Source organism: Rhinoraja longicauda, chromosome 34 (genome assembly GCF_053455715.1).
Source record: "Rhinoraja longicauda isolate Sanriku21f chromosome 34, sRhiLon1.1, whole genome shotgun sequence".
Lineage (NCBI taxonomy): Eukaryota > Metazoa > Chordata > Chondrichthyes > Rajiformes > Arhynchobatidae > Rhinoraja > Rhinoraja longicauda.
The window spans coordinates 15,892,800-15,918,953 of record NC_135986.1 but is presented as its reverse complement, the minus strand read 5'-3'; the positions used below and the strand labels follow the sequence as shown (position 1 = coordinate 15,918,953).

Below are 26,154 nucleotides of genomic sequence, written 5' to 3'. Positions count from 1 at the left end.
TTTTTACAATTCTTAATATATTCAGTTTCTGTCAACTCAATATCAAATATCATGTACCTTGTGTTTTATGACTGTTGGCAGATCAGTTTCCCTCCTGGAAAAAGTGACTGATTGCCAGCTCACTGTGCCCCTCCCCCCGGGTTGCGGCCGCCCCTGTCACGTGATGCGAGACAACTTCGGCAAGCCATTTGCGCGATTACGTCACATATACCGTGTAGCGTCACTGACGTCGTTCCCTCGGCAACCGGCCGGTCGGGGCGCGGGGCGGGGGCGGCGGCGAGGCCCACGGAGGGGGAGGGGCCTGGGCCCGGGGTGGAGCCTGAGATAAAGGACTGGACTGAAGTGGGGTCGGTCTGTACTTGCTGGAGTTGAGAAGAATGAGAGGTGATCTCACGGATGCTCTTGTGGTTTGCAGACTGGTTTGGAGAGATGGAGAAAGCGGCGATTGTATCAGACGAGCTGGTCCTTGCTCTCTGCCATTCCCGTGTGGATCTGGGGCCTGACTGGTGGAGTCTTGTGGGCCTGACTGCTCCTCCACTGTGGACATCGGGGTCTTCTCTTCCTGCCTGCCGGGCAGTGAACAGTAAGTAACGATGATAAAGGAAACAGGCCATTCATTGTTAGCTGTTTGTTGGGTGAAAACGAGAAGCTGGTACGACTTGGGTGAGGGAGGGATAGAGAGAGAGAGGGAATGCCAGGGTTAGTTGAAATTAGAGAAATTAATATACCTCTGGGCTGTGAGCTGTTCAAGCGAAATATGAGATGCTGTTCCTCCAATTTGTGTTTGGCCTCACTCTGACAATGGAGGGGACTAGGACAGAAAGGGCAGTGTCGGAATGGGAAGGAGAATTAAAGTGTTTAGCAACCGGGAGATCAGGTAGGTTCAGGTGGTACCTGGGGAGGGGGTGGCTTGGGTGGGAAGAGATGAGTTAACCAGGGAGTTGTGGAGGGAACTGTTTCTGCGGAAGGCGGAAAGGGGAGGAGATGGGAGGATGTGACTAGTGTTAGGATCCCGTTGGAAATGGAGCATTATGTCGGAACATTATGTATTGTATGCGATAATAGACAATAGCTGCAGGAGTAGGCCATTCGGCCCTTCAAGCCAACACTGCCATTCAATGTGATCATAGCTGATCATCCACAATCAGTACCCCATTCCTGCCCTCTCCCCATACCCCCTGACTCCGATATAATTAAGAGCTCTATCGAACTCTCTCTTGAAAGCATCCAGAGAATTGGCCACAGATTTACAATTCTCTGAGTGAAAATGTTTTTCCTCATCTCCATTCTAAATGGCCAACCCCTTATTCTTAAACAGTGGCCCCTGGTTCTGGACTTCCCCAACATTGGGAACATGTTTCCTGCCTCTAGCGTGTCCAATCCCTCAATAATTTTATATGTTTCCATAAGATCCCCTCTCATCCTACGAAATTCTAGTGTATCCAAGCCCAGTCGCTCCAGTCTTTCAACATACGACAGTCCCACCATTTCGGGAATTAATCTAGTGAACCTATGCTGCACTCCCTGAATAGCCGGAATGTCCTTCCTCAAATTTGGAGACCAAAACTGCACACAGTACTCCAGGTGCGGTATCACTAGGGCCCTGTACAACTGCAGAAGGACCTCTTTGCTTCTATACTCAACTCCTCTTGTCATGAAAGCTGACATGCCACTAGCTTTCTTCACTGCCTGCTGTACCTGCATGCTTACTTTCAGTGACTGATGAACAAGGACACACAGATCTTTTTGTACTTCCTCATTTCCTACCTTTGGGACAGGTATTGGCTGTGGGGTGAAATTTAAGGACTAGGGGAAGTCTATCTCTGTTGCGACTACAGTGGTTTGCAGGGATCGGTGATGAATAAGGTTATCTTACAAGTTTACAACTGAATATATATCAACTGGAAAAGTAGCCAACAGAATAGCAGATGAAGTTTAATTCAGATAAGATAACGGAGATAGACTATAGACAATAGACAATAGGTGCAGGAGTAGGCCATTCAGCCTTTCGAGCCAGCACCGCCATTCAATGCGATCATGGCTGATCACTCTCAATCAGTACCCCGTTCCTGCCTTCTCCCCATACCCCCTCACTCCGCTATCCTTAAGAGCTCTATCCAGCTCTCTCTTGAAAGCATCCAATGAACTGGCCTCCACTGCCTTCTGAGGCAGAGAATTCCACACCTTCACCACTCTCTGACTGAAAAAGTTCTTCCTCATCTCCGTTCTAAATGGCCTACCCCTTATTCTTAAACTGTGGCCCCTTGTTCTGGACTCCCCCAACATTGGGAACATGTTTCCTGCCTCTAATGTGTCCAATCCCCTAATTATCTTATATGTTTCAATAAGATCCCCCCTCATCCTTCTAAATTCCAGTGTATACAAGCCTAATTGCTCCAGCCTTTCAACATACGACAGTCCCGCCATTCCGGGAATTAACCTAGTGAACCTACGCTGCACGCCCTCAATAGCAAGAATATCCTTCCTCAAATTTGGAGACCAAAACTGCACACAGTACTCCAGGTGCGGTCTCACCAGTGCCCGGTACAACTGTAGAAGGACCTCTTTGCTCCTATACTCAACTCCTCTTGTTACGAAGGCCAACATTCCATTGGCTTTCTTCACTGCCTGCTGTACCTGCATGCTTCCTTTCAGTGACTGATGCACTAGGACACCCAGATCTCGTTGAACATCCCCTCTTCCTAACTTGACACCATTCAGATAATAATCTGCCTTTCTATTCTTACTTCCAAAGTGAATAACCTCACACTTATCTACATTAAACTGCATCTGCCATGTATCCGCCCACTCATACAACCTGTCCAAGTCACCCTGCAGCCTTATTGCATCTTCCTCACAATTCACACTACCCCCCAGTTTAGTATCATCTGCAAATTTGCTAATGGTACTTTTAATCCCTTCATCTAAGTCATTAATGTATATCATAAATAGCTGGGGTCCGAGCACCGAACCTTGCGGTACCCCACTGGTCACTGCCTGCCATTCCGAAAGGGACCCATTTATCCCCACTCTTTGCTTTCTGTCTGTCAACCAATTTTCTATCCATGTCAGTACCCTACCCCCAATACCATGTGCTCTAATTTTGCCCTCTAATCTCCTATGTGGGACCTTGTCGAAGGCTTTCTGAAAGTCGAGGTACACCACATCCACCGACTCTCCCCTGTCAATTTTCCTAGTTACATCCTCAAAAAATTCCAGTAGATTTGTCAAGCATGATTTCCCCTTCGTAAATCCATGCTGACTCGGAATGATCCTGTTACTGCTATCCAAATGCTCAGCAATTTCGTCTTTTATAATTGACTCCAGCATCTTCCCCACCACTGATGTCAGACTAACTGGTCTATAATTACCCGTTTTCTCTCTCCCTCCTTTCTTAAAAAGTGGGATATCATTTGCTATCCTCCAATCCACAGGAACTGATCCTGAATCTATAGAACATTGAAAAATGATCTCCAATGCTTCTACTATTTCTAGAGCCACCTCCTTAAGTACCCTGGGATGCAGACCATCAGGCCCTGGGGATTTATCAGCCTTCAGTCCCATCAGTCTACCCAAAACCATTTCCTGCCTAATGTGGATTTCCTTCAGTTCCTCCATCACCCTAGGTTCTCCGGGCCCTAGAACATTTGGGAGATTGTGTGTATCTTCCTCAGTGAAGACAGATCCAAAGTAACGGTTTAACTCGTCTCCCATTTCTTTGTTCCCCATAATAAATTCCCCTGCTTCTGTCTTCAAGGGACCCACATTTGCCTTGACTATTTTTTTCCTCTTCACGTACCTAAAAATATTTTGCTATCCTCCTTTATATTATTGGCTAATTTACCCTCGTACCTCATCTTTTCTCCCCGTATTGCCTTTTTAGTTAACTTTTGTTGCTCTTTAAAAGAGTCCCAATCCTCTGTCTTCCCACTCTTCTTTGCTATGTTATACTTCCTCTCCTTAATTTTTATGCTGTCCTTGACTTCCCTTGTCAGCCACAGGTGTCTCTTACTCCCCTTAGAGTCTTTCCGCCTCTTTGGGATAAATTGATCCTGCAACCTCTGCATTATTTCCAGGAATACCTGCCATTGCTGTTCTACCGTCTTCCCTGCCAGGGCCTCCTTCCAGTCAATTTTGGCCAGCTCCCGCCTCATGCCTCTGTAATCCCCTTTGCTATACTGTAATACTGACACTTCCGATTTTCCGCCTTTCCATTTGCAGAGTAAAACTTATCATGTTCTGATCACTGCCTCCTAATGGCTCTTTTACCTCTAGTCCCCTTATCAGATCAGGATCATTACACAACACAAAATCCAGAATTGCCTTCTCCCTGGTAGGCTCCAGTACAAGCTGTTCTAAGAATCCATCTCGAAGGCACTCTACAAACTCTCTTTCCTGGGGTCCATTTCCAACCTGATTTTCCCAGTCTACCTGCATGTTGAAATCTCCCATAACCACCGTAGCATTACATTTGTGACACGCCAATTTTATCTCCTGATTCAACTTGCAATCCACATAAGACAAGAACTTGTTTTTTGGATGACAAATAAAGATATCTTGAATCTTGAAGTTGAACCAGTGCAGAACATTCATAATAGAGTTCAATTTGAGTTTATTGTCACATGCACGAGTACAATCAGCTGTTGGAACAATAAAAAATCTTGCTTACAGCAGCATCAAAGGCATGTAGGCTTAGATAAATGCACAAAACAAAATACATATAAATTGTACATTAAAATAAATAAAATTCTTAAAGAAAGATGACTGCAAAACCAAAACAAAGTACAACTACAAAAGTCTATAACAGTGCAAGAGTTGTGCCATAGTGTTCCATTCTCGAGGTACGATTAGGATTGTGTAGGTCAATCCTGTTCAAGAACCTGAGAGTTGTATGAAAGGAACTGTTCCTGAACCTGGTGGTGTGAAACCTCAGGCTTTAGTGCCTCCTGCCCAGGCAGGAGAATAGATTTGAGAGAGAAAGATGGATCAGCAATGATTGAATCGCTGAACAGACTTGGTGGGCCAAATGGCCTAATTCTGCTCCTATGACATGAAATTTACCATTAATCTATGACTTTGCCCAAACCCTTTGCCCCACCGCATTGGTTGCCACTTTGGTACCTCACAGCGTCACTCTTTGTCTACCCTCTTGTTTTCAAAATATCTCGGGCTCTGTGAGGTTTTCCCTAAGCCACTAATATTTCAATTTATTCACGAAATGCTGGAGTAACTCAGCAGGTCAGGCAGCATCTCGGGAGAGAAGGAATGGGTGACGTTTTGGGTCGAGACCCTTCTTCAGACTGATGTCAGGGGGGCGGGACAAAGGAAGGATTTAGGTGGAGACAGGAAGATAGAGGGAGATCTGGGAAGGCGGAGGGGAAGGGAGGGACAAAGGAGCTATTTAAAGTTGGAGAAGTCGACGTTCATACCACCGGGCTGCAAACTGCCCAGGCGAAATATGAGGTGCTGCTCCTCCAATTTCCGGCGGGCCTCACTATGGCACTGGAGGAGGCCCATGACAGAAAGGTCAGACTGGGAATGGGAGGGGGAGTTAAAGTGCTCGGCCACCGGGAGATCAGCTTTGTTAATGCGGACCGAACGCAGGTGTTCAGCGAAGCGATCGCCGAGCCTGCGCTTGGTTTCGCCGATGTAAATAAGTTGACATCTAGAGCAGCGGATGCAATAGATGAGGTTGGAGGAGGTGCAGGTGAACCTTTGTCTCACCTGGAAAGACTGTTTGGGTCCTTGGATGGAGTTGAGGGGGGAGGTAAAGGGACAGGTGTTGCATCTCGTGCGGTTGCAGGGGAAAGTGCCCGGGGTTGGGGTGGTTTGGGTAGGAAGGGACGAGTGGACCAGGGAGTTACGGAGGGAACGGTCTCTGCGGAACGCAGAGAGGGGAGGGGATGGGAAGATATGGCTAGTGGTGGGGTCCCGTTGTAGGTGACGGAAATGTTGGTGGATGATATGTTGGATCCGCTGGCTGGTGGGGTGGAAGGTGAGAACGAGGGGGATTCTGTCCTTGTTGCGAGTGGGGGGAGGGGGAGCAAGAGCGGAGCTGCGGGATGTAGAAGAGACCCTAGTGAGAGCCTCATCTATAATGGAGGAGGGGTAGCCCCGTTTTCTGAAGAACGAGGACATCTCGGAAGCCCTAGTGTGAAACACCACATCCCGGGCGCAGATGCGGCGTAGACGGAGGAATTGGGAGTAGGGGATAGACTTTTTGCAGGGGACCGGGTGGGAAGAAGTGTAGTCCAGATAGCTGTGCGAGTCGGTGGGTTTATAGTAAATGTCCGTCACTAGTCTGTCTCCTGTGATGGGAGGGAGATGTCAGAGATAGTCCAGGTATATTTAAGGGCAGGATGGAAATTGGAGGTAAAGTGTATGAAGTCAGTGAGTTCTGCATGGGTGCAAGAGGTAGCACCAATGCAGTCCTCGATGTAGCAGAGGTAGAGTTTGGGGATGGGGCCAGTGTACGTCTGGAACAGGGATTGTCCGACGTACCCGACAAAGAGGCAGGCGTAGCTAGGGCCCATGCGAGTGCCCATAGCTACGCCTCTGGTTTGGAGGAAGTGGGAGGAGTCATTTGACAGTTTGCTCTCCTAAATTCATGCTACAGAACTCCACCCTCTATGTAACTCCACCCTCTTTTCTCTCTCGTTTGTCATATTGTTTATGGTGTACTATGTTTACATATTGTGTTGTGCTGCAGCAATTAAGAATTTCATTGTTCCATCTGGGACATATGACAATAAAACACTTTTGACACTTGACTCTTGTTTTAATCAACCCCTCAATATCCCTCAAAATCCACGGTTCCCAGGACTGCATCTGCTTGCCCAACTTCATTCCTTAGGATTAGGTCCAGCACTCCCCCATCAAACTCAGACTGTCTATGGACTATCGCCAGCACTTCAAAAGTCTCACTCCTTATCCTTTCACACTTAGGTGATCTTAATCGCATCAGCCTTTGTCCTCAGCTTATAGTTGTCTGATGATGCCATTTATATCTACACTTTGCTGAGATCTGCAAAGCCCTGTGTCCTCACAGTGCAACGCCCCGGGTTGTAAAGGCCTATGTCCTCACAGTGTGACGCTGTGTTGTAAAAGCCTGGGTCATCACAGTGCAATGCCCCACGTTGCAACATGCAACACTTAACACGCAACAAAAAGTTTTCAATGTACCTCTTTACATGTGACAATAAACAAAACTAAACTAAAGTAAAGGTCTGTGTCATCACAATGCGGCGCACTGTGTTGTAAAGGCCTGTGTCCGTTCATTACAACAAAGCAAGGAGCAGGAGCTGGCCATCTGGCTGCCAACCATTCACTGTGATCATGGCTGATGTGTCCCAGGCCTCAACTCCTGTTCTGTGCTCGTTCTTTCACCCAGAGCAGAGGAATCAAGAACCAGAGGACATAGCTTTCAAGTGAGAAGGGAAAGAATAGGAATCTGAGAAGCAACTTTTTCACTGGAGGATGGTGGGTCTTTGGAAAGAGCTGCTGGAGGAGGCAGAAACTATAACATTTTAAAGACTTTCGGACAGGTACATGGGAAATAAACATTTTGAGGGATCTGGGTTAAATATTGGCAAGTGGGAATAATGTGCATGAGCAAGCTGGGGTGACAGGCTTGTTTCCGTGCTGTTTGGCCCTATGACTCAATGAGTTCCACATTACGTTAGTATTGAACTTCCACAACAATGTATCCCCCCCTCTCTTCAAATATCTTCAGTGATCCAGTCTCCACAACCCATTTGTGTCAAAAATGTTCCAGAGATTCACCTCCCCCTCCCGTGCTGAGGTTGCACCAGTCGGTGTCCCTGCAGGACTGTGGTTGTTTTTTCCTTGTCCATCGCCCTGCTTTCAGTGCTGGAACTGTACTGGGCTGTCTATTTGCAGTCCAGAGCTGGTTTGTACGAGTCTGTGTCCTTCCAGTGTTGCTGTGGTTGGTGCAAAGCTCTCTGTTCCCACTGGGCTTGGTATGGTCTGCACTGGGCTGTGACTTCACAGTGTTGTGCAGTGGGTGTTACTGTCATTATCTGTCCAGCAGAGCAGTTGGTGCTGGGAATCTGTGGCCCCACAGGCAGTGCTGGGTTGTTGGGGTCTGTGTCACTAATTACTGTCCTGTGTTGCATGTAGTCATAAGTTCATAAATTATTGGAGCAGATTTAGACCATTTGGCCAATCAAGGCTACTCCGCCATTCAATCATGGCTGATCTTTCTTTCCCTCTCAACCCCATTCTCCTACCTTATCCCCATAACCCCTGACATCCGTGCTGATCAAGAATTTGTGAATTTTTGCTTTAAAAATAATAATTGATGGCTTCTGCAGCCTTTTGTGGCAATGAATTCCACAGATTCACTGCACCCTGTCTAAAGAAATTCCTCCTCATCTCCTTTTTAAAAGCCTTTTTTTCGAAAGTTGTGGCCTCCAGTCCTAGACTTTCCCACGAGTGCAAACATCCTCTCCACATCCACTCTATCCAGGCCTTTCATAGTCATAGAGTGATACAGTGTGGAAACTGCCCTTCGGCCCAACTTTCCCACACCGACCAATATGTCCCAGCTACACGAACCACCGGCCCACATATGGTCCATATCCCTCCAAATCTGTCCTATCCATGTACCTGTCCAACTGTTTCTTAAATGTTGGGATAGTTCATGCCAAAACTACCTCCTCTGGCAGCTTGTTTCATTCATCTACCACCCTTGGGTGAAAAAGTTACCCTTCAGATTCCTATGAAATCTTTTCCCCTTCATCTTAAACCTATGTCCTCTGGACCGCGATTCATCTACTCTGAGCAAGAGACTGTGTATCTGCCCGATCTATTCGTCTCTTGATCTTGCACACCTCTATAAGTCTTACACACCAGTCTGAAGAAGGGTCTCGACCCGAAACACCACCCATTCCCTCTCTCCTGGATGCTGCCTGACCTGCTGAGTTACTCTAGCACTTTGTGATCCCTTCGATTTGTACCAGCATTTGCAGTTATTTTCCTATACCTCTTTAAGATCATCCCTCGTGCTCCTGCGCTCCAAGGAATAGAGTACCAGCCTACTCAACCTCTGCCTACAGCTCAGACCCTCCAGTCCTGGCAACATCCACGTAAATCTTCTCTACATTCTACAATCATCTTCACAATCTGCAAATCCACCCACTTCTGTATCATCTGCAAACTTGCTCGTCAATATCTTCACTATTCTGTAAATTTCATTGAGGTCCCCCTCATCCTTCTAAACTCCAGCAAGTACAGGCCCAGAGCCATCAAAAGCTCATCATATGTTAACCCAATCTCTGTGGCCCTGTCATGCAGTGCTGTGTATGTTATGGGTCAACACCCTGACAATACAATGCCTGCTGATGTAAAGGTCTGTGCCCTGACAGTACATTGCCAACTATTGTCTATTGTGTTGCTCTGCATTCTTACCCATTCCATTGAAACGGAAACTTCATCCTCTCCTTCCTCGTTAGTTTGTTTCTATCTTCATACACTTCTCTTGGTGATCTATCCCTTCAGAGTGGATTAACGTGAACAAGATGTTTGTGTTTGTTGCTGTTGTTGTTTTAATTGTGAAGTGACTGACTTTTAGTGACTGCAGTATGTTGTTTTGAAAGCAGGCATCCCATTATCTATTCTAGAAAACAACATATTAAGTGCCAGCTCTAGGCCCCGTCTTCCTACCCATCCCTGGACCATGATCCCACACACCAGGTCATAATTTCACAGACCATTTCTAATTTTATCACTTCTGGCTGTCTGCCTTCCACAGTCTCCAACCTCATTGTTTCCCACCCCCGCTCAGCCTGGTTTTACCTTCTCCCCAAAATCTATCATCACAACTGCCCTGGCAGACACATTGTTTCTGCCTGCTCCTGTCCCACTGAAATATTTTCCACATATCTCGACTCCATCCTATCCTCCCAGGTCCAATCTCTCCTGACCAATGTCCAAGATATCTCACACGCCCTTCTTCTCTTTAATGACTTCCAATTTCCTAGCCCCCACTCCCTCAACTTCACTATGGATGTTCAGTCACTCTACACCTCCATCCCCCACAAGAAAGGCCTTAAAGCCCTCCGTTTCTTCCTGAACTGCAGAAACATCTAATAACCTCTGCCTAACGGAGCTGGTCCTCACCCTTAACAACTTCTCCTTTGACTCTTCCCACTTCCTCCAAGGCAAAGGCATAGTTATGGGCACCCGCATGGGCCCCAGCCATGCCTGCCTCTTTGTAGGGGACGTCGAACAATCCATGTTCCAGGTGTACTCTGGCTCTATCCCCGAAGTCTATCTCTATTACATTGGACTGGGTGATTGTGTCGCTGAACACCTTTGCTGTCCACCTGGTTGCTAAACAAACCCATACTCTTTCCTGTTGCCATGATGACCTTTCTGTCCTAGGTCTCCTCTATTGTCAGAGTGGGGATAAACATTACATTAAGACAAAGGCGCAGCACTTTCTTCTGCCGGGTTAGTGGCTCTTAAAAGAGCCGTTTGTTGTCCTTGGTGGAGGTGGGGTACAGGCGCGCTCCCCACGGATGCGGCGGGCCAGCTGGATGTCTTTGGGCATGATGGTGACTCGCTTGGCGTGGATGGCGCACAGGTTGGTGTCCTCAAAGAGCCCCACCAGGTAAGCCTCGCTGGCCTCCTGCAGGGCCATGACGGCCGAGCTCTGGAAGCGCAGGTCTGTCTTGAAGTCCTGAGCGATCTCCCGCACCAGGCGCTGGAAGGGCAGTTTGCGGATGAGCAGCTCGGTGGATTTCTGGTAGCGCCGGATTTCCCTCAGAGCCACGGTGCCGGGCCTGTAGCGATGAGGCTTCTTCACTCCGCCCGTGGCTGGAGCGCTCTTCCGCGCCGCTTTGGTTGCCAGATGTTTGCGAGGAGCTTTCCCTCCGGTCGATTTGCGCGCTGTCTGCTGTCTGTTTGCGGCCATTCTCTTTTTTTAATTATTTTTTTTATATCAAAAAATACTTTATTCAAATAATAAATATCATTCACAAACCATATTTTTAAACAAGCCCATCCGACATTTCCGGAGGTTACATTCGATACAGGCATTCATTTAGACATTTACATACATTTACCCAGTATCCCTTATTTGGAGGGGCGTCTCCACCACACCCTGCCCCCCCATGTCCAGCAGCGGAAGGACCCTAGACTGTGCTCCTCCCCCACAGGGCCTTAGCGTTGGCTGCACCAAGCTTTGGTCCGGGCCATTCTCCTTCAACATTTTTTTTTTTTTTAATATCAAAAAAAATACTTTATTCAACTAATAAATATCATTCACAAAACATATTTTTAAACAAGCCCCTTCGACATTTCCGGAGGTTACATTCGATACAGGCATTCATTTAGACATTTACATACATTTACCCAGCATTCATTTAGACATTTACATACATTTACCCAGTATCCCTTATTTGGAGGGGCGTCTCTCCCCACCACACCCTGCCCCCCATGTCCAGCAGCGGAAGGGCCCTAGACTGTGCTCCTCCCCCACAGGGCCTTGGCGTTGGCTGCACCAAGCTTCAGTGCGTCCGTCAGCACGTACTCCTGCAGTCTGCAGCGGGCCAGTCGGCAACATTCCTTGACGGACATCTCGCTCCGCTGGGAGGCCAACAAAGCTCGGGCAGACCAAAGAGCGTCTTTCACCGAGTTGATGACCTTCCAGCAGCACTCGATGTCAGTCTCGGAATGCGTCCCTGGGAACAGTCCGTAGATCACAGAGTCGTCTGTGACGGAGCTGCTCGGAATGAATCGTGACAGGGACCCCTGCAGACCTCTCCAGACTCTCTTGGCAAATCCATACTCTGTGAAGAGGTGGGCCACCGTCTCCTCTCCGTAGCAGCCGTCCCGGAGGCAGCGTGTGCTGGTAGTGAGGTTCCGGCGGTGCAGGAAGGATCTGACTGAGAGGGCTCCCCTCACCGCCAGCCAAGCCAGGTCTTGGTGCTTGTTGGTGAGTTCTGGCGATGAGGCATTTTGCCAGACAAGCTGGGCAGTCTGCTCTGGGAACCACGCCACAGGATCCATGGAGTCATTCCCCTGCAGTGCCTGCAGGACGTTCCGTGCTGACCACAGCCCGATGGACTTGTGGTCAAAGGTGTTGCTCCGGAAGAACCTTTCCACAAACGACAGATGGTTCGGCAATGTCCAGCTGACTGGCACATTGCGTGGCATCTGCGCCAGGACCATCCTTCGCAACACCGGGGACAGGTAGAACCTCAGCAGGTAGTGGCATTTGGTGCCCACGTGCCTTGGCTCTATGCTCCGCCTGATGCAGCCACACACGAAGGTGGCCATCAGAATGAGGGCGACGTTGGGCACGCTTTTACCCCCGTTGTCTGCCGACTTGTGCATTGTGGCTCGTCGCACCCGGTCCATCGCCGACCCCCAGATGAAGCGGAAGACGGCCCGGGTGATCCCCTTGGCGTGGGAGGGAGGGACGGGCCACACTTGCTCCAAGTACAGCAGCCCCGAGAGCACCTCACACCTGATGACCAGGTTTTTCCCCGTGATGGAGAGGGAGCGCTGCTTCCACAGCTCCAGCTTCTTCCCCACCTTGGCTATCCGCTCCAGCCAATTCTTGTTACATGCCTCAGCCTTCCCGAACCAGATCCCCAGCACCTTCAGGAAGTCAGGCTTGATGGTGAAGGGGATGGAAGATCGGTCGGGCCAGTTGCCAAAGGGCATAGCCTCGCTCTTCCTGCGGTTTACCCTGGCCCCCGTGGCCAACTCAAACTGGTCGCAGACGCTGATCAGTCTGCGGACCGACCCTGGATCCGAGCAGAAGACGGTGACATCGTCCATGTACAGGGAGACCTCAACCTGAGTGTCCCCACTGCCTGGCAATGTCACTCCTCTTATGCTCGCATCCTTCCTGATGGATTCGGCAAAGGGTTCAATGCAACAGACGAACAAGACAGGGGAGAGAGGGCAACCCTGCCTGTCTCCAGACCTGACGGGGAAGCTGTCTGATTCCCACCCATTAATTTGGACTGCACTACAGATATCGGTGTAGAGCAGTTGTATCCACTTCCTGATTCCCTCCCCAAAGCCCATTTTGGAGAGCACGTCTCTCATGTACGTGTGCGATATCCTGTTGAAGACCTTCTCCTGGTCCAAGCTGACCAGGCAGGCATCCACCCGTCTGTCCTGCACGTAGGCAATGGTGTCTCTCAGCAGCACCAGGCTGACTGAGATTTTCTTGCCAGTACATCACAGGTTTGGTCCGGGTGGATCACCTGTCCCAGAGCAGACTTGACCCGGTTGGCGATGGCCTTAGACAGGATCTTGTAGTCTACATTTAACAATGTGATGGGTCTCCAATTCCTTATGTCATTCATCTCCCCCTTCTGCTTGTAGATCAGGGTGATGCTGCCCTTCCTCATAGAGTCTGACATGCTGCCGGCTAGAAGTATGTCGTTGTACACTTCCAGCAGGTCCGGGCCCACCCAGTCCCACAGAGCCGAGTACAACTCTGCCGGTAAGCCATCGCCTCCGGGAGTTTTACTCGAGTCAAAGGAACGGATGGTGCCAGTCAGCTCCTCCAGGGTCAGTGGTTGGTCCAGACTCTCCCGCTTGCTGTCGTCCAAGACTTCCGTGATGGAGGACAGGAAGTTTTGGGAGGCGGTGCTGTCTGTGGTCTTTTTATCGTACAGATCCTTATAAAAGGATCTGCAGATCTTTAGCATGTCTGTCTGCGAGGATGTTACCGAGCCGTCCTCCTCCCTAAGGCTTTTGATCACAGAGATCCCCCTTTGAACCTTATGGAAGAAGAAACGTGAGCACGTCTCATCCTGCTCAACATGGCGGACCCTGGACCGGAAGATGATCTTGGAGGATTCAGAGGTAAAGAGCCGAGCTTGCCGGCCCTTCAACTCTCTCAGTTCCTCCCTCACATCCACCCCTCTCCTCTGCAGAAGGAGCAGTTGCTGCAAATCTGTCTGGAGTTGACACAATTCCCTCTTACCCTGTCTTGCTCTCTGAACACCTTTGGAGACGAATAACTTCTTGATGTTCTCCTTTGTTGCCTCCCACCAGAGTGTTGGGGAGTCAAAGAGGGGCCTCACAGTTCTCCAACATGCGTAGTCCCTCTTTAGCTCCTTAACGTTCTCCGGGGTCAACAGCTCCACATTTAACTTCCACGTCCCTCTGCCCGCCTTCCGGTCCTCCTGTAGGTGACAGGTGGCCTGAAGGAGGCAGTGGTCAGCGAGGTCGGTGTGTCTGACCGTGACGGCCCTCGATGTGAAGAGGAAGTCTATCCGGGACTAGGCTGAACCGTTCGGTCCTGACCAGGTGAACCGTGGCTGGGCCCCGCCTGCAGGGTCACTGAAGGCGTCGCGCAGCTTTGCATCTTTGACCGTCTCCACCAGGAGTTTGGAGGTGCCGTCCAGTCTGTGGTTGGCACTGCCAGATCGTCCAGCCGCATCGATGATGCAGTTGAAGTCACCGGCCAGAACGAGCGGTCTAGACGTGGCCAGCAGCGGTGGGAGCTGCTGGAGGACGGCCAACCGCTCGCTCCGCCTGGGTGATGCATACACATTAATCAGCCGGAGCGGAGAACCACGGTACATAACATCCACCACCAAGAGACGCCCCCCCCCCCACCACCTCCCTTACCTCAGTGATGGTGAAGCCCCCTCCCCGCAGCAAGATCCCCAGACCGGACGCACGACAATCATTGCCCCCCGACCATACCGACAGTCCGTGGGGCCACCATCGCGACCACCTCCAATAGCAGCGAAGGTGTGGCAGCCCGCACTCTTGTAGAAAAGTCACATCCGCCTTTACCCTGGCCAGGTACTGCAAGGCGTTGACACATCGCGCAGTGTTCTTCACACTGCGCACGTTTAAGGATGCCAGTTTCAGCTCCATTGTCCTTTAGAGTTCCAGGCTGTCCTCCTCCAGCAAGCCCATCATCTGGCTGAGTTCCTGCACATTTTTCTTGCACAGGTAGTGGTACAGGCTGGTGGCTTCCACAGCACGGTGTATTTTCTGGCGAGGCCACTGCGCTGCTCCCAGTTTCTTGGAGCTGGGGCCCATTGGCCACTGCACTGCTCCCGGTCTCCCGGAGCTGGGGCCCATTGGCCACTGCACTGCTCCCGGTCTCCCGGAGCTGGGGCCCATTGGCCACTGCACTGCTCCCAGTTTCCTGGAGCTGGGGCCCATTGGCCGTTGTGCCGCTCCCGGTCTCCCGGAGCTGTGGCCCGTTTGCCGTTGTGCCGCTCACGGTCTCCCGGAGCTGTGGGCCCATTGGCACTGCTCCCAGTCTCCTGGGGCTGGGGGGCAACAGACACGTTCTTCCTCTTACCTTCCTCCTCCCCCGTTTTCTTCCTCTGCCTCTGCTTCCGTTGTCGGCTCCTCCCGGTCGTCCCATCCTCCGACGCGGAGAGGTTGCTGGCCTCGTCCTGGGAGAGGACTCTTTTTTGGGACTTGCTTGCCCCCTCCGGCTTTTTCTCCGTGCGCACAGCCTTCAACGTTTTCCTCGACTACCACCTTCCATTCCTCCTCTTCCTGTTCCCCCTCTTCCATCGACTCACCCTCGTGGGCAGGGGCCTGGGGGGCTCTGTCCGGTTGGGGGCTCGGGGTGGTCGCGCTGTCATCGCCCCTGCTCTCCTTTCCTTTTTGGGCTTTTGCCGTGGTAGGAGGTGTCTCGTCCACCCTGGGTGTGCTGGAAGCGGCCCCTCTTATCGCCTGTGCATACGTGCTAGCTCTTTTTGGGCAGGCCCTGTAAAGGTGGCCTGCCTCCCCACACAGGTTGCAGCTCTTGCTCTCCTTACAGTCCCTTGTCTCGTGGCCTTCTAGTTTGCAGTTTCTGCAGACGACTGTCCTGCATTCTGCCGCCACGTGCCCAGGTTTGTTGCATTTCCTGCACACCCTGGGCTGCCCCGCGTACGTCTTGTAGCCACGGTTCCATCCGATGGCGAACACCAAGGGAGGGTGGATGATGAATCCCTTCCCGTCCACCCTCAGCTTCACCTTTACTTGCCTCTTGCTCGTCCAGATCCCGAACAAGTCCTTTATGTCCACGCAGTTCCCGGCCCCTTCGACGTAGCGCGCAAGGAAGGTGAGGACATCCACGACGGGCACATGTGGGTTGAACATGTGCACCGTGATCATCCGTTCCCTCTGGGTGGGGAGGGTGAAGAGCGGCTACACCTTCAGGAGCGACAGCGGGGCTTCGTTCCCCTTCTCCCGGAAGTCCTGCAGCAACTTCTGCCATCCCGCCGGGTTCTGGAAGGTAACGTCGAAATATCCGTTACCTGGGAAGTCCTGGAGGCAGAAGATGTCCCCGGCCTTGAATCCACAGGCCTCCAGCAGCACCTTCTTGATGAAGAGGTCCCTTGAGAAAGGGTTCCCCTCCCTGAGGTCTTTCACCGATACACGCAGGGTATTTCGGATACCCTGCCCTCCAGCTCCACTTGCTGCTGCCATCCCACCTGGATAAGGGTGTTAGGTTGGTTACCCAACCAGCATGGATCCACCCCTAAACCAGACACGTGCTCCTGACCTCCGCTCCTCGTCGATGATCCAATGCAGATACTGCTCTTATACTGTTCTTATAAGAACATTAGGTTGTGCAAGAACAGATACTACACTTGATCTTAGCCAAAAGGCCGAGAAGTGCAGAGATGTCACTCACGGTGTCCCATGCCTGCGAGTGGCTGCAGGTCTGTCAGCATCAGGCGGCGGTTTCAGACGGTCTGAGGTCGGGGGGGGGGGGGGGGGGGGGATACAGAGATTTGTGACCGGCGGGTGGGGTGGGGGAAGCTCAGCCAACCAGAGAGCACGGACTGCAGTATCATTGGTTGCGGGTTAAATTTCAAATTGCCGCCAATTTCACAGCAGTCGGGAACCGAGGGCAGTATTTTATTGATATTTCTGAATGAATCCAGTTTTTGTCAACTTATCACCAAATCCACTGTTAAATCCACTTTAACTTCTCGCTTAAACGATGGACTGAATACGCGGCGCGGATTTACATACCGGATCCCGGTGCAGACGGAATTCAGCTCTGCTCGTGACTGGAAATAAGCGACGGTTACCCAGAGAACGGTTTCGAGTCGACCCTCCTGTTGCTGCAGTAATCATGAGGTATAAAGGTAAAAGGGAAACTGACATCGCCTTGTGTGGTCTTTTACTGTGGGCTGCCGGTGTTCTTTGCATTTCTAATGACCGCGGTGAACACTCTTGTGTTCAGTGGTCGAATAACTCGTTTCATAAAGCACATTACAATCTGCATCTACTCTCACTCCCGAGTCACTGCTCTCTCTGTGAGGCTGTGGGCGGCTCTTAGAAGAGCCTTTGTTTTGAGTTCGAATAAAGGGGTAGTTATTTAGCCGCCGAACCCGTAGAGAGTGCGGCCCTGGCGTTTCAGGGCGTACACCACATCCATGGCAGTGACCGTCTTGCGCTTGGCGTGCTCGGTGTAGGTGACCGCGTCCCTGATCACATTCTCCAGGAAAACCTTCAGCACCCCGCGGGTCTCCTCGTAGATCAGACCCGAGATCCGCTTGACCCCGCCACGCCGAGCCAGGCGGCGGATGGCTGGCTTGGTGATGCCCTGGATGTTATCGCGAAGTACTTTTCGGTGCCGCTTTGCTCCGCCTTTGCCCAGACCTTTGCCTCCTTTCCCTCGGCCAGACATGATGCTGCTTCACTCGAGTCGCTGCTCAATAATAAACTGACTGCTGTTGTCTCCTTTTATACACAGCGCCCCGACCTGCCCGAGATATGCAGAGAGAGAGAGGCGGAGAGAGGAGGAGACAACGTGACAGACAGCACCCTCTCATATTCCTCTCATATCCCAGATTCCTGAAACCAATTTCCAACGGTTAGTCGCCAATCGATCCGAAAATTAGCGCTCCGGACAAACTGTCAGAGACAGGCATTCCGCGGGAAGTCACTCAGTGGTATTATCGCTGTGTCAAATTAATTTGTCTCCTTCCAGTTCATTCTCGGAGTCCGTTCCCTCTGCCCATATCGCCCACCCCACGCGGTTCAGCAGTTTACAGTCGCTTTAAAGGATGATTTGGGAAACATACCTAGTTGGTGCTTGGGCTGAGACGGGGATCTGTCAGTGTTACCGTCTCACTGACAATGAAAGGCTTTAAATTCAGCTTGAAGCCAAACGTATGCCCAGTCCGAGTGATGCTGAGCCCGGTCACACCATTTAGTTGTATTCCAGACACGATACCGGGGGGAGGGATGGGGGATGCAGCGAATGTCAGCGAGTTACGAGGGACCCCCGGTAATTTAAATGATTTCCCCCGCTGGCACTGAGCTTGTCCCGGGACAGGGATCGCTTGGGTCTGGATCAGCTCTTTCCTGAGAAATGTGAGTGGCTCTGAGAAGAGCCGTTGGGTTCAGGTCTTTACAATGTGCGCTTTTTAATTCACTTTTTGGTCACTGCCCTCTTGGGTTTAGCCGATTTCGGCTTCACCGGACGTTTTATCGGCTTCTTTCCTGCCTTTTTCACTGCGACCTTTTTGGGTGTTATCGGCGATGCCTTCTTGGGCGATACTTTCTTCGCCGCCGTTTTTTTAGCCGCTGGTTTCTTGGCCCCAACTTTCTTGGCGGGAGATTTCTTCACCGTTGGTTTCTTGGTGGTAGATTTTGCCAATGATTTCTTGATCGGGGTTTTCTTGGCCGTCGGTTTCTTGCTCTTGGATGTCTTGGCTGCAGGAACCTTCGCTTTCTTTATCGGTTTCACGGCGGCTTCTCCCTTACCGGTCTTGAAGGAGCCCTTGTTCTGAACCAGGACACCGTTTGCTACTCTCTTCCTGATGCACAACAGGATCAGGCGGCGGGACTTCATCAGATCGACGCCTTCGGCGGCCAGACCCTTCTTTATCGCAACTAAAGACAGCCCATGGCGATCGTGGCAATCCGCAACAAGCTTGTCGATCCGGCCGCCCAGATTTGGACCGGCTGCTTTGCTCCGGGCGGCCGCCTTCTTCTTCTTGGGGGCCTTGATTTTAGCGGCGGGGACTGCTTGAGGAGCCGCTTCGGCGGCTGCGGTCTCGGTCATGTCGGCGACTCTGCACAAGCTCTCTCTGACACTCAGGACTGAGTGAGAAATTAATCGAGTGGCGGCGACAGAGAGCAACTTAAAGGCAGCGAGCGGACGGGGCGGAGACATCCTGCTGTCAGCTCCCGGCCCCTCCGCCTCGTTGTGTTTCTCTGTCTTCAAAAACCCTCCAATTCCAATAAAAATCGGACACCTCGGAGACACAGACTGACCTCGGTACATCTCTGAGACTGGAATGTTTATTGTAGAGTAAGTCCGATACGAATTAAAGGCAGCGCTTTCCATTTAAACCCGTTTCATTGATGCACTGAGCGCGTTCTCTGTCCCGATCGCTGACATGTTCGCTGCTTTTCGGCAGAAATATCGAAACTAACGTAAACTTTGCGGTTAATTCCCACTTCAGGACTGAGCTGGGAAGTGGGGCGATCCCGTGCCACTGATATCTTTACATTTTTCACCAGAGGGACTGGGAAATCCGGCGAAATGTTCGGACACACAAACACAGTGGCATCAATCTGAGTCGCCCGCCCCTTTAACACAGTCTCTGACACAATGTTCACATCTACACATTCACAGCTCGGACAGTTGGCCCGTTGCACAGTTCCCAGGGTGGGAACGGTAGCGCAGCGGTAGAGTTGCTGCTTTACAGCGAATGCAGCACCGGAGACTCAGGTTCGATCCTGACTACGGGTGCTGCACTCTAAGGAGTTTGTACGTTCTCCCTGTGACCTGCGTGGGTTTTCTCCGAGATCTTCGGTTTCCTCCCACACTCCAAAGACGTACAGGTATGTAGGTTGATTGGCTGGGTAAATGTAAAAATTGTCCCTAGTGGGTGTAGGATAGTGTTAATGTACGGGGATCGCTGGGCGGCACGGACTTGGTGGGCCGAAAAGGCCTGTTTCCGGCTGTATATATATGATATGATGATATGATTACCTCTCCGCTCCATCCGTGCTGTGGATTCTCGGGGGTTGCGTGTAGTTTCCCACCTAAACTCGCTGACGCCGCCGCTCATCAGAGTCTCTGATCCCTGGATTCGGATTCGTCTCGTCTCTTTCTTGCATGAGCGGCCCTGTATTTTTAAACAGTCCAACACCTGAAACAGACTCCAGTTGTGGTATCAACAGCTCACTGCATGTCTGAAATATGATTTATTTACTTGTTATTTTTTACCGGATAATATTATGGTAAAGGCTCCCCTACTAACTCTTCAGCCACTTGCTCTTCCTGATTTCCCAATAGGAGGCCCAGTATCGTCTGCTCTGGAGAGAAGGAATGGGTGACGTTTCGTATTGAGAAATATCTATCTGCGATTTAATCCTGCAGTTCTTTCCGATACATTTTCCTGTGACAGGTGGTTGTGACTTGCCTGGTGTTTCCTGCTCCCCCCCTCCCTAAATTCACCTTGTAGGACCTCATTCCGCTTTTTACCTATATCGTTGGTGCCAATGTGCACCACAACAACTCTCTGCTCGCCCTCCCCCTCCAGAATTTTCTGCAGCCGCTCAGAGACATCCCTGACCCTTGCACCAGGGAGGCAACATACCATCCTGGAGTCTCGTTTGCGGCCGCAGAAACGCCTATCTATTCCCCTTACAATTGAATCCCCTATTACTATAGCCCTTCCACTCTTTTTCCTCCCCTCTTTTGCCGCAGAGCCACCCACGGTGCCATGAATTTGGCTGCTGCTGCCTTCCCCTGATGAGCCATCTCCCCCAACAGTATCCAACATGGTATATCTGTTTAGGAGGGAGATGACCGCAGGGGACTCCTGCACTACCTGCCTACTGCTACGCTGGCTAGTGGCCACCCGTTTCCTTTCTGTCCGCTTATCTTTTACCTACGGTGTGGTCAACTCACTGTACGTGCTATCCACGACCTTCTCAGCATCGTGGATGCTCCAGTATGAATCCAACCGCAGCTCCAACCGTTCAATGCGGTCTGCCAGGAGCTGCAGCTGGACACACTTCCTGCACACGTAGTCATCAGGGACACCGACAATATCCCTGATCTCCCACATGTTGCAGGATGAACAATCCACGGGGCCGATCTCAACTGCCATGTCTTACCCCCAAATTAAATCAACTCACTCCCACTTAAAAAATCTTAATCCTTTAAAATGTACCTTTACTAAAAAGCACTGGATCCTTAACTCACTGAACCCTTACCTCACTGAACCCTTACCTCACTGAACCCTTAACTCACTGAACCCTTAACTCACTGAACCCTTAACTCACTGAACCCTTAACTCACTGAACCCTTAACTCACTGAACCCTTAACTCACTGAACCCTGAACTCACTGAACCCTTAACTCACTGAACCCTTAACTCAAACCTGGGGTTACTCCCAATCAGCTCCTTCCTCTAGTCCGCTTCCACCAATCAGCGGCTTCCTCCAGACCACTTCTTTTGAAGTGTGATGGAACGTTTTTAAACCTCCAACTGGACGCTGCACCAGCCACTCGAACCGCACCTGGGCCTCTGTGAAAACAAAGCCCTGCGCTCGGTTTTTAAACCTACCGCCCAGACGCTGCACCATACTACAAACACCAGACCTCCCACCATTAACTCCATCTACAGTTCACTCTGCCTCGAAAATGGGGAAAATAATCAAAGACATCCCACCCAAATCATTCCTCCTTTGCCGTGCTCTAGTCCAACAGAAGCTCGAAAGCTGCTGCACCAGACTTGGAAACAGAATCCTCCCCTTCATTAGCAGTTTTCTGAACGGTTATTCTATAAGCTAGGGCACTGTCCGATTCTCGTCTATCCCATTGAGGACAATGTCAAAGGAACCAATGTGCTAAAATGCTAACAGGTTTATTCTGCACTCTGTGTCTTCCCCTTTGCTCTATCTATTGTACGAGTTTGAACTGATTGTCTCATTGTATGGTATAGAAACATAGAAAATAGGTGCAGGAGTAGGCTATTCGGCCCTTCGAGCCTGCACCGCCATTCAATATGATCATGGCTGATCATCCAGCTCAGTAACCTGTACCTGCCTTCTCTCCATACCCCCTGATCCCTTTAGCCACAAGGGCCACATCTAACTCCCTCTTAAATATATCATATCATCATATCATATCATATCATATATATACAGCCGGAAACAGGCCTTTTCGGCCCACCAAGTCCGTGCCGCCCAGCGATCCCCGTACATTAACACTATCCTACACCCACTAGGGACAATATTTACATTTACCCAGCCAATTAACCTACATACCTGTACGTCTTTGGAGTGTGGGAGGAAACCGAAGATCTCGGAGAAAACCCACGCAGGTCACGGGGAGAACGTACAAACTCCTTACAGTGCAGCACCCGTAGTCAGGATCGAACCTGAGTCTCCGGCGCTGCATTCGCTGTAAAGCAGCAACTCTACCGCTGCGCTACCGTGCCGCCCCAATGAACTGGCCTCAACTACCTTCTGTGGCAGAGAATTCCACAGACTCACCACTCTCTGTGTGAAGAAATGTTTTCTCATCTCGATTTCTGATCCTTTTGGATAGCAAGCAAAACAAAGCTTCTCACTGTCCTTTGGTAAATGTGACAATAATAAACCTAAACCAAAAGCATCTCTCTCTGTGGAATTAATCCACATTCAGTGTGTACTGTAAGTGGGTCAGGATCGAGTGACTGGGAATGTGGGGAATCCGTGTTCATAACAGATTTACAATGGAGATTTTTAGACCATTGCTTGAATAGTTTTCACTTTATTTGGTTTTTCACATTTCAGGCCCTTTTGGGGAACAAGGGTTATTTTCTGCGCATCCCTTGTTGCTGTCTGATCATTGGACATTGATGCAGCTGTCTGATTGGGCTATTTCACACAAAGGGTGGTGAGTGTATGAATCGAGCTGCTGGAGGAGGTAGTTGAGCCAGATACTATTGCATTGTTTAAGAAATATTTAGACATGTACATGAATAGGACTGGTTTAGAGGAATATGGGCCAAACACAGGCAGGTGGGACTGTTTCCACACTGTATAACTCTGACTCTATTGTATGTGACCATTGACATTGAATGCTGCACCATCAATTGTAAGAGGCCGACTTTATTCCTCGAGATGCCACAAGAGCGAATGCGAGAAGATGTCCTCATTCTCTGTGCGCCGAAGTTTGTGGAAATGACTGGACGAGGGAAAACCGGCAGCAAAGCCAAGGCAAAGCCTAAATCGCGCTCATCCCAGGCCGGACTGCAGTTCCCGGTGGGCCGTGTTCACAGGCTCCTGAGAAAGGGCAACTATGATGAGCGTGTTGGTGCTGGAGCTGTGTTCGAGTATCTGACGGCTGAAATCCTCAAGCTGGCCGGCAACGCGGCCCGGGACAACACGAAGACCCGCATCATCCCCAGACACCTGCAGCTGGCCGTCCGCAACGACGAGGAGCTCAACAAGCTGCTGGGAGGGGTGACTATCGCTGAGGGCGGGGTGCTGCCCAAGAGCAAGTAAATCAATGAACCATCAATCTAATGACCCAAAGGCTCTTTTCAGAGCCACCCACATTGTCTGTGGAAGGGCTGAGCACTGGCTTTGGAGGGTGCAGGGATTTCCATTCAGTGCAACCAGCTTGTGTATCTGCTGGAGATGAGTCGCCATTCACCCATCTTGCTCTAAATCCTGCAGAATAACCTTTGCTGCCTTGATTTCAACCATCATTTATTCGCACACTAAGAGGTCTGTATCAGACCGGAAGCTTTCCCAATCCCGCTTCCCCACATCATCAGACATTTTGCTAAAAATAAGGAGATTCTCTCTCCCTCGCCTTTGTACTTCCTGGATGAATGGTGGTGAAGCATCTAATCTCATTGGTGAGAGGAACAGTCCAATCAGAGAGTGATGTCATTCTCCAATGAACAAGTGGCAATAATAGCAACACCAAAACATAGTCGTCAGTCCCCAAAATGAGCTGAAGTTTGAAAAGCTCGCCCATGTAGGACAGCACAGGAACAGGCCCTTCGCTCCACAATGTCTGTGACAAACATGACTCCAAGACCAATTTTTATCTGCCTGCACATAATCTATATCACTCCATCCCCTGCACTTCAACGTGACTGTCCAGAAGTCTCTCAATTGACACTGTCCCATCTGCCTACTCCAACACCCCCAGCAGTGCATTCCCAGTACTCACTACACTCTGTGTAAATAATTTTAAAATAACTTGCCCTTCATACCATCATTAAACTCATCCCATCTCAACTAAAAGCTATGGCCTCTAGTTTTTCCCATTTTTTACCTGTGAATAAAAGGGTCTTACTGTCTATTTCATCTTTACCTCTCACAATTTTACACACTATTATAACGTCTTCCTTCAAACTCTGGCGTTCTGGAGAAAACAATCCAAGTTTGTCCAACTGCTCCCTGTAGCTAATACCCCGTAATCCAGGCATTATTGCAATAAACCTCCTCTGCACCCTTTCCAAACCAACCAAACTCTTCCTGTAATGGGGCAACCAGAACTGCACGCAATACTCCAAATGTGGCCGAAGCAAAGTCCTACAAAGCTACACTATGACCCCTGACTCCTAATGCCCTGAATAATGAAGCCAAACATACCATATGCTTTCTTTACTGCTCTTTCTACGTGTTGCCATTTTCAGGGAGTTATGTAATGGGACCCCAATATCTTTATGTACATCAATGGTGTTAATGGTCATGCTATTAATTATACATTTCCCCTTGCATTCAAAAGAAGAACAGGTTTTTTAACAATAATCTCTAAGACAGATACATTATAAATGTGTGAATGTGGTTTCCCCCCTTCACCCTTTACCTGATCCCAATACATTTACAATACAGACAGCGAATGAATTAATTCTCTGATACGAGATTCTGGGAATTAACCTCCCATTCATTTCATATGATAACGATTCGGAACAAATGTGATTCACAGAACATAATGAAGGTTGGGTTTTTGTGTAAAGGGCATTAGGTTTTGGACAGGTCACTGTTCACACACTGGGGTCAAATCTGAGACTGAAATGTAAAAGTTGTTTCAGTGAAAGGACCGAGAACTTGTGATCTCGATAAGAAGTGAGATTCAGGGCACTTACAACACAGCGGACTGCAGTTAATACATCACATACACCACAGCAATTAAACCACATCAACAGCAGCAAAATGCAAATACTGTATTGTGTTCACATTAATCTGTTCGATATTTAACATTTTTGGGTGAAATATTTGAAGACACAGACAAGCTGAGAGAGAATAAGATAACGTTTCCGTGCCAGTTCAGAGGATGGGAACACAGCAGTAACACCAGGACAGTGAGGAGAAAGAACCGCAAAATTTAAAAGACATTAACAGCTAGAAACTCATGTTGGAGCAAAACTCACCAATTTTGCTGCAACTCCATGTTGAAATAGTGCTGCACCTCTTTCAGTGAGACTTTAAGGGGCTCTTAAAAGAGCCGTTGTGATTGTGGTTGACTTTTTCAGCTTGTGTGGATCCTTACTTGGAGCTGGTGTATTTGGTCACTGCCTTTGTTCCCTTCCGACATGGCGCGCTTGGCCAGCTCCCCGCACAGCAGCAGGCATGTGCTGCAGGCCTTCATTGCGAAAGGATTTAAGTTTAGAAGCAAGGACATCCTACTGCAGTTGTACAGCGCCCTGGTGAGACCACACCTGGAGTATTGGTCTCCTAATTTGAGGAAGGACATTCTTGCTATTGAGGGAGTGCAGCGTAGGTTAATTCCTGGGATGGCGGGACTAACATAATGAAGAAAGAATATGTCAACTGGGCTTGTATTCACTGGAATTTAGGATGAGAAGGGATCTTATGGTAGCGCAGCGGTAGAGTTGCTGCTTTACAGCGAATGCAGCGCCGGAGACTCAGGTTCGATCCTGACTACGGGTGCTGCACTCTAAGGAGTATGTAGGTTAATTGGCTGGGTAAATGTAAAAATTGTCCCTAGTGGGTGTAGGATAGTGTTAATGTACGGGGATCGCTGGGCGGCACGGACTTGGTGGGCCGAAAAGGCCTGTTTCCGGCTGTATATATATGATATGATATGATATGATATAAAATAATTTGGACAGGCTCTATGCAGAAAAAATGTTCCCCATCTTGGGGGAGTCCAGAATCAAGTGTCAGAGTTTAAGAATAAGGGGTGGGCCATTTAGGA

At 49.8% G+C, this 26,154-nt stretch overlaps 4 protein-coding genes and 1 pseudogene across 4 annotated transcripts; 1 reads left to right on the top strand and 4 right to left on the bottom strand.

Annotated features, from left to right (window-relative positions):
• Positions 1-10,474: 10,474 nt before the first annotated feature.
• Positions 10,475-10,936, bottom strand: LOC144609601 (histone H3-like). The gene has a single exon (XM_078428102.1). The coding sequence runs from the start codon at positions 10,934-10,936 to the stop codon at positions 10,475-10,477; it is 462 nt and encodes a 153-aa protein (XP_078284228.1).
• Positions 10,937-16,540: 5,604 nt separating this feature from the next.
• On the bottom strand, positions 16,541-16,631 carry LOC144609751 (U2 spliceosomal RNA; annotated as a pseudogene).
• A 707-nt stretch (positions 16,632-17,338) lies between these two features.
• Positions 17,339-17,650, bottom strand: LOC144609516 (histone H4). Its single transcript, XM_078428008.1, has one exon. It carries the CDS (start codon positions 17,648-17,650, stop codon positions 17,339-17,341), a length of 312 nt encoding a protein of 103 aa, XP_078284134.1.
• Positions 17,651-18,394: 744 nt separating this feature from the next.
• Positions 18,395-19,144, bottom strand: LOC144609501 (uncharacterized). The gene has a single exon (XM_078427983.1). The coding sequence runs from the start codon at positions 19,142-19,144 to the stop codon at positions 18,398-18,400; it is 747 nt and encodes a 248-aa protein (XP_078284109.1). The 3' UTR covers positions 18,395-18,397.
• A 3,952-nt stretch (positions 19,145-23,096) lies between these two features.
• LOC144609600 (histone H2A-like) lies at positions 23,097-23,480 on the top strand. The gene has a single exon (XM_078428101.1). It carries the CDS (start codon positions 23,097-23,099, stop codon positions 23,478-23,480), a length of 384 nt encoding a protein of 127 aa, XP_078284227.1.
• Positions 23,481-26,154: the final 2,674 nt, after the last annotated feature.